Below are 8,016 nucleotides of genomic sequence, written 5' to 3'. Positions count from 1 at the left end.
CGTACATTGAAAGGAAAACATACCTTCATAACGGCAACTTCTACAAGCCAGTCAACCAAAATATATCTGAAATGCATAAATTAAATAGTCTGTTAAAAAACAGTGTTGCAGGTGAAAACTTCCAGGAAAAAAATATAGAATGTTAACTGATAAGTGTGAAAATTGAAAGAATGAGTACCTCATTGTGCTGTTGAGTTCTGTTTGAAAACTAAAAAGCTTATGACTGTTCAGTGGCTTTGATCTTGACACAAACTGAAAAACAACATCAGCTGGTCAATTAAAAGAAGAGGAAATTATTTTCCAGGAGTGTTTTGGAAACTAAAACACAGTGCCCTTCAGATAATCATCTAAGGGTTCAAAAGAACATGGACTACAGCATTTGTTACAACAAGGAAATAAACAAACAAAGATCAAATGACCATAATACCTGTACAATGTATATTAATAAGTTATTAACCCATTGGTATCCAAACCGGCCGAAACCGGCCAGACTTAGTATTTTACTCTGTCTAACGTCAGACGATTTTACTCGTCAGTGGGGAAACCCTGGGAGTCAATGGGTTAAGGCATCCAAAAGCAGCAGATACATTCAGAATGCCATTAGGAAAATGGGAATGCAGTCAGGGACCACATGTTTTGAGCTATCAAAGAGATTTTAGAGGTAGGGTGCTACTGTATCAGTCTCAGATGTCCATGGACTACACCCTTTTTTAGCCCACTTCCCATACCGTCGATTTCAGTTTGTGGTTAAAAAATTCTGACCATGTGATAACATCTTTTGTGCTAGGCTCTGTGGTTTTAGAAAGGCCGACCACATGAATTGCCAGTTTCTGTTGCTTTCCCAAAGAGAAAAGAGCAAAACAATGTTGACGACAAGTCAACGCCTTGTCTCATGAAATAAGAACGGGATAATAGACACAATAGTGCAAGCAGGTGGAGACTATACTCCAGGTTTCTTTCATTTAGTGGTTGTGGGAAGAACGAAGGGATAGCCACGTGATTCGTATTTTCAAAACTGCAGAGCCAAAAAAAATGATATCACATGATCATAATTTTTGAACTGCAGACTGAAATCAACAGTCTGTGAAGTGGGCTGAAAAAAAGCTGTTGTCCACAGATGTCTGAGATCGATAGTAACAACAGGGAAATCTGAAGGTCAGTACCAGTGGATATCTTCTACGCATTTCCACATACATGGTCCATTTATTGTTGAGTCAGTTCTTCAGCTTTAGCAAGGTTTTGATGTGCACGTTCTCTGCAACAACCGAGTTCACAGAATGATTCCTCACCTGTGTAATAAACTCAGCAACTTGTGGTTTAGTAACCCCTCCAAGGTTTCCTTGTGCATATTCAAGTGCTAGTGTCAGTTGAGCATCACAGTGATTATCTTTAGCACAATCTCTCAGTTCTCTAAGCCTTTCTAGTCGAGAGTAAGGTTCCTCAGCTCCTTGGCAAAAGCGCAGCTTCCACAGTTCAAAGCCTGCATGAGAAGATCCTTGGCTGGCAGCATTTTGAAGCCACTCAAGACTTTCTTCTGTTTTCCTCACATCCTAAAATTTCCCAAAGAAACTCTGTTTAAATAATTAATGAACAAAATGCAAGATTGTGGACCAACACTGTGCACTTTTGTTGCTTGATGTGGATGACCTACCTCATGTAAACTTAGGATTTTCCCTACACAGTACAACATTGACTTGCTGACCTGCAATACAAAATGATTTTAATAAACATTAATGCCGTGAAGGAAATCAGTTTCATCATTTCAGTTACGGTTAGAAAAATGTATATTTTATTTACCCCATTTTAAGACATTATTATTATTATTAATATAAGAGGGTGTTCTATCTGTTTTGAAGGCCCTAAATTCTTTAATTCTCTACTTAGCTCTGAAACTACACATACATTTTGAGAGCTTTCCTGCTGAATTATGCTTAAAACAATGTCCTTGCTCAAAACTAATCTCTACTCTGCTACTGATTTTGACATTAAGCTTATTATACCATAACAAACTGTGAAAATGCTTTATAGAGAGCGCTCATTAACCCATCGACATCCAAACCAGCCAAAACCAGCCAGAGTATTTTACTCTGTCTAACGCCAGACGATTTTACTCATCAATGGGTTAAGTACATATAAAAGTCTTTGGAGTTGCAGTTTCTTATGAGCTTTCTTATGAGTCGTTGCAGTTTCTTACGAGCTTCTTTGCTATTTTTTTAAATTTTCAATAATTATTTTATATTATTTCGCAAAACTGGCAAAAAACGGATTTGAACTGGAAAAACCTGCTTTCTGTAAGGGAAAATTGAAAGAAACAAAGCTGGACAGTCAAAAGATTCAAAAGAAATAGTTTATCACTTGCATTCATGTCGTTACACGAAAATTATACTAGAACTACAAAACTTTAAAAGAGCTAAAAACTTTCCAGAATGTATGTGCGTCAATTTTGAATTAATGCAATTTAAACTCCCTAAAGATAAACCATACCACAGTATCTGAACAAAGTTCCACCATACTGTTGAAAACGCATGATTTACAGCAAACACCTGAAGGTGCCCAAGGCGGACGCACAAAGAACCAAGTGAAGGGTGCAGCATTAGGAATGGTACATTCAGCTTTGAAGAAAAATTCTGCAGCTAAACGACCCTTTTCTTTTGCATTCATAACGGCTTTTTCTCCATTTTCTGAAACTGAAGACGTGAGTTGAGAGGAGGTTAAGTTCTAGCAGATGTGAATCCTCATCATATAAGCGAAATTGAAATCTACACACTGAATCCGAATTGCCATCGACTTTGCCTCATGAAACTGATCTACGCTCATCTTGGAGCAACTATATATAGAATACAGGGAGCCAAAAATGATGCGTGCTAATTTGAAAGGCTCCTCCAATAAAATCTTGGGAAAAGCCTATGCCAAACAGAATATAAACGGCTTTGTAGCGACAGACGAAACCACCTACTTCCTTCATTATACAAATGTGCCAATCCAAGTTTTATGAGTGCTTCTGTATTCCCCAAGTTTGCTACCCTATAAAAAAGACAAAAACATACAAACGTGAGAAAAAATGGTAGTAGTAACACATTTCAAAGAACCAGTTACACGAATAAGTAATTCAATCCAGGTGCGAGAAATCCAATGAATAGAAATTCGAATGACGCGCAACCCCACCGAATTCCGTTACATAAAACATTGACAGACCTTCGTAAAAGAGGAAGATTTTTTTGCGATGGCCAGACTCCCAGAAAAGACGCTGACACCCATAAGCTGGATGACCCATCAACGAGATTCTTAAGCCTCGAACAGACCTACAAAAAATAACAAAAACAGTGAAATCAACAAGGGAACGTTGAAAGTCGGTTTGGTGACCGCGTCTGCGAAGAACTTTCCAACGGTCGAACAAATCTTCTAACAGAAAAAAAAACAAGACTTAAATCATATTTACTTGAATCTTACAAACTTGTTAATAATTCTCTTACCATTCTCAAGCGCATGAGTTCACTTGCCACGAAAAACTTTGAAATGTGTAGTATAAGTTCTTCGGGCAAATCAAGCAGAGAACACCTTGGTCGAGCTCGTGTTGGAATTCGCGTTCGAAGCCGCATTTTTCAGAACTTTTTACAAACAAAGAACCGAATAAAAACAAATACCCTTATATATGATAATGCACTTATAATTAAGAGCGATATGCTGCTCTATCTTTGCGGACAAAAACCTACGGGTGAAAGACCGAAATGATTTGTAATCACAGCAAAACTTACCGTTGGCGATTAAAGCCAGCGCGTTGATAGGCTCACGCTGATTGGTTGCTTAGGACTCTGGGGCCTCCCCTAAGAATTGCGCCTATCGCGTGTCAAAGCAAAATGGGATAAATTGTTGATAAAACTTAAGTTTTGTCAAGCTTACTCGACAATATAACATTATATTTAAGTATCATCAAAGTTGTTATCAATAACTAGAAACTGTGTTTAGAAAGCGATTTCCTTGGCATGATAAAAATACAAGTTATATAATGTTTAAATTACCGATTTTTAAACGTGGTGGCGCCGTAGCTCAGTTGGTTAGAGCGCCTGTCTAGTAAACAGGAGGTCGGTGGTTCGAATCCGCTCGGTGCCTTTTATCTCACCGATAGATTTTTTTTACGTCGTGCAATTTCTTTCGAATCAGACATAGTTTTGTTATATCGCATTCACACGTCTTTTTTTCCAACCAGGAGTATTTCACATGCCCGCTACAGGCTTCCGTATTTATGCACCTATCGATGTTAAGCCCCTGGGAGAGGGAGTCGGGCTAACCACGGGAGTTTGATCGTGAGGTCTATCCCCAGGGCCGGGTAGGGATTTTGATCGTATGTGAGGTCCCCAGGCTAGCGATTTTGATCGTACAAAGGACATTTTACCACCTTGCCGCCGGGGGTGGGGAATTTGAATTTTTTAAAATGAAAATGTCAAAATCCCCAACCCATGCCCGACACCTCCCCCCCCCCCCCTCCCTGGGGCTTAACATTGATAGCTGCATACAAAATCTTGGGTCTTTTGAATCGTAACTTGTTCGGCTACATTCAAATTTCTCCAAAGCAGAGTAGAACCTGGTTGTGATGTAAGGATACATTATGTTACATGTATATCTCTTTCAGCGGGCTACACTCAGGGGCACCCAATGCAAAGTCAATTTTCGGAAAATATCTGTTCGGAAGACGATTTGAGATCTAGAATTTTCGGAACATTTATTGTCACATTTCTTGCTTGCCTGCCTGTCCTAGGATTTTCGAGAATCTAAAAAATAGTATAATTGCCCATTTTTAACGGATTTTTACACTACTTTCAGCTAGGAAATCCGAACAGATGGAAAATTTTAAAGGGATAAAATTCTAAACAAATACGTTTGACAATGCTCTGTATTGTGGTTGTTTCCCATTTAAAAAGAAAAACGTGTTCCATTTAACTCAAGTCCGTTCGACGCCTGGCGATTGCAATTCTCGTGTGAGGGAAAACTGGTGGTTTCTTCCCAGCCGCGCTCCAAACTAAGCGGCTAGTCGTGCGCGTGAATGATTACAGGTCTCAACCTTGCAAAACAAACATAACCGCTCTCATTCTCCCCTTGCAGTCCAATAATCTCTACCTCGTGAACTTATCAATTTATCTGGCATTGTCACTTTCAAGAGATCTCTCCGACATCACCTTATCATCCTTTGCGCCGATGAACTCGAAACTTCAACACAGAAGAAGGTAACGACCGAGGACTGGAAAAAAACAAACTGGTCTCGTGCCACCATTTTTTACCAGTCCTCGGTCGTTGGCTTGGTCTCGGTCTTCTGGCACCAAGGGTAACTTCAAATGGGACATTTGTTGATTGCCCCGATAGGCGATTTGGGAAACTACAACCGCCTTATTAAGAAAAGCTTTCACCTTTCCAAGAAAAGAGAAAGTTAAAGAATTGCATGGTCTTTGGTGAATGTGTTAAAGTGCCCGTAACCTCAAAATATTTTTTTCGCTAAAATGAATTTTTGCACCTGTTTGAAACGCATTGCAGCTTTTTTTTCCTTTTTATAACAAAAGCATCTTCTGTTCACGACCGAGTCAGAAGGGGACTAAGTCTATTCCTGATTTGACATTACAAACTGATTTACATCGCATTAATTAACTCTTTGCAGACATGCATGCAAAGTAGATAGTGACATCAAATCAGGAATAGATCCACTTCCCTTCTGGCTCGGTCATGAAAAGAAAATGCTTGGCTTTTCGCAAGTTTTGAAGCCAAAAAAAGACAGGATTTATTAGGAAAAGGAAAAAATGGCCACAATGCATTTCAAACAGGTGCAAAGATTTCTTTTAGCGAAAAAAATATTTTGGGGTTAGGGGCACTTTAACAAGACTCGGTTGAAATGCCACCCTGGCTCCACAAGGCCTTCTGATTATCCAAGGCAGCCATAACTTTACTTGTTAAATTACCTAAAATCCTGTAGTAAATAACTCATTAAAGAGTTCAAGTGAAGTTGTTTAATAATAATAATAATACAAAAGTAAAGAAAAACTTGTATGAATCGTGACTACAACTTGGATATAAATTTTTATGAGTTCTATACCACTCAATACAGCTAAATGAAAATCAGCAGCCTATATTTACAAAGCTTATTTCACTCTTAATGCCATCATGGCCTGTTTCTGAAGCTTCGTTTTATAAACTTCAAGCATCAAGTTTTTCAGGTACTCAATTTCCTTGGAAAGTGATGTCACTTTTTCTTTCAAGTCAACATTTTCCTTTTCTAACCCAGAAAGTTCATTTTGTATGGAATTCTGCTCATCTCGTTTCTTGACGCGATACCGAGTGGCAGCATCTTTGTTCTGTTCACGCTTTCTTTTCTTCTGCTGTGGGCTCCTCACCTTGGCAGGCTTTTCCTTTGTGTAAGGAGTGAACAGAGTTGCTCTGGGGGGAGACTTGACAACTTGAACATTTGATTTCACTGGAGTTGTTTGAATATCTGGAGAAGACAGAGACAAGGCACTTTCATCATCTGACTCAACTGGATGAAGGTCAGCATTGTTGCCACACAAATCTGATCCCGGTGATGTGACACTACAAGGAGAAGGCACCTCAACTTCTGGCACATTCTGCGAAGGAGAAGAAGGGCCACTTGTGTTGCCATCGTTGTAAGGGATCTTTCTGTCAGCACATAGCCTCTTCAGGATATCTTCTACACCAGCAAAAATGTTGCCTTCTGATTGCTGTTCCAATGCTTCCATGATGGTCACTTCAGGTGCATCGTTTGCTGCAGATAGTTCATTTGGTGAAATTGTCAACTCAACTGAATCCAGGTCCATAAATGATGAAGCCCCAACAAGAAGAACAGGCTCAGTGGAACTTGTTGCCACCACTTCATCAGTAAGAACTGGTTCGGTGCTGTTGAATTCCAGCTTTTCTGTCATCCACTCAGAATCCAAAAGACTGGTGCCATCTGAAATTCAAGGAGAATTTTTTTGCCATTAACAAACCAAGATCTCTTTTTAAGTCAGAATCTTTAACTCTTCCCAGTCATTGCTCAACTATCCACTGAGCTAAAGAAATATTGTCCATGAAACGCTGTGTCAGCGAAATGATGCAACAGGATACAGGCCTTGCAAGACTTATGTGTGGGGGAGTGAACGTAGGAATTAAGGGGGAGGGTTACATCCCATGGGGCAGACGAAATTCCGCGCGAAATCCACATTCGTTGGTATGCTAAAAATGCGCTTAGAGTATCTCATAACTACACTGAGACTAGAAACACGAAAAGTCTATCATTAATTTAACAGCTTCACTATCAAACATCGTTGAAAATTAAACTAACCTTCGAAATCAAGCTCCTGTAGAAGATCTTCCGCCAACAAATTTGGCAATGGCGGTTTCGAATCCTCCATACAACTGTACACGTCATAATTAGGTAGAAGTTCGCTCTCTCGCGAAAAAGAGAGCGAGCTGAAGAGCTCTAGCTCTTCGAATTCTGTTGCCGTCGAAAATAACGAGATGTCTTCCATTGCTGATTTGTCGTATGTTCTGGCCATCTATCATCGATGTGTAAGAGAGAGATCGGGCGTGTTGTAAGGAACTGAAATCGAAAGAAGGTGGATAAGTACAACTACAATATCGACAAGTCGATTACATATTTCGCTTGTAACGACGCGAAGAAACTTTCTGTTCAAAACAACTATGTAACTATAAATTATAATAAGGGAAGCCACAACAGTAGAGCTATTCCAGAGGTTTTCCGGAACAATTACTGATTGTACAATGATTTGGATCCGAGTGTACAAGAAGCGTTGACGAACTATTCGATGGATAGTGACCACACAGTCTCGTTGGTTGACAAAACTTCGCTGTTATTCACTCTTTTCAACGTTCTTTCGTAAGATTCTCATCGGGGAGAATAACATGAGCTACATCTACTACTTACTCCATGGTTGTGTACGGGTGCAAATAAATGCACAAGAGGGCTTTTCCAAAACAGATAATCACACCGCCATTTTACTCAGGGATGATGAAATA

At 39.5% G+C, this 8,016-nt stretch overlaps 2 protein-coding genes and 1 non-coding gene across 3 annotated transcripts in view; 1 reads left to right on the top strand and 2 right to left on the bottom strand.

Moving 5' to 3' along the window:
* Positions 1 to 3,766, bottom strand: part of LOC138060023 (cyclin-F-like) — a 12,060-nt gene extending 8,294 nt beyond the window's left edge. The window contains exons 1-8 of the mRNA XM_068905702.1: positions 3,474 to 3,766; positions 3,196 to 3,302; positions 2,957 to 3,024; positions 2,485 to 2,687; positions 1,652 to 1,702; positions 1,290 to 1,550; positions 179 to 252; positions 24 to 66 (exon numbers count right to left, since the gene is read on the bottom strand). Of these exons, the coding sequence (XP_068761803.1) occupies positions 24 to 66; positions 179 to 252; positions 1,290 to 1,550; positions 1,652 to 1,702; positions 2,485 to 2,687; positions 2,957 to 3,024; positions 3,196 to 3,302; positions 3,474 to 3,599 (933 nt within the window). The 5' untranslated portion in view covers positions 3,600 to 3,766. The remainder of the gene's footprint in view (positions 1 to 23; positions 67 to 178; positions 253 to 1,289; positions 1,551 to 1,651; positions 1,703 to 2,484; positions 2,688 to 2,956; positions 3,025 to 3,195; positions 3,303 to 3,473) is intronic.
* A 270-nt stretch (positions 3,767 to 4,036) lies between these two features.
* Positions 4,037 to 4,110, top strand: Trnat-agu (transfer RNA threonine (anticodon AGU)). The gene has a single exon. It is a non-coding gene; the product is annotated as a tRNA-Thr (tRNA).
* A 1,868-nt stretch (positions 4,111 to 5,978) lies between these two features.
* Positions 5,979 to 8,016, bottom strand: LOC138014594 (cyclic AMP-dependent transcription factor ATF-5-like). The gene is made up of 3 exons (XM_068861719.1): positions 7,925 to 8,016; positions 7,322 to 7,579; positions 5,979 to 6,949 (listed from the first exon to the last, which is right to left on the bottom strand). Exons 2-3 carry the CDS (start codon positions 7,533 to 7,535, stop codon positions 6,126 to 6,128), a joined length of 1,038 nt encoding a protein of 345 aa, XP_068717820.1. The 5' UTR covers positions 7,536 to 7,579; positions 7,925 to 8,016; the 3' UTR covers positions 5,979 to 6,125.

Source organism: Montipora capricornis, chromosome 8 (genome assembly GCF_036669925.1).
Source record: "Montipora capricornis isolate CH-2021 chromosome 8, ASM3666992v2, whole genome shotgun sequence".
NCBI lineage: Eukaryota > Metazoa > Cnidaria > Anthozoa > Scleractinia > Acroporidae > Montipora > Montipora capricornis.
The sequence above is the reverse complement of the archived record's forward strand: the minus strand, read 5'-3'. Positions and strand labels throughout refer to the sequence as shown.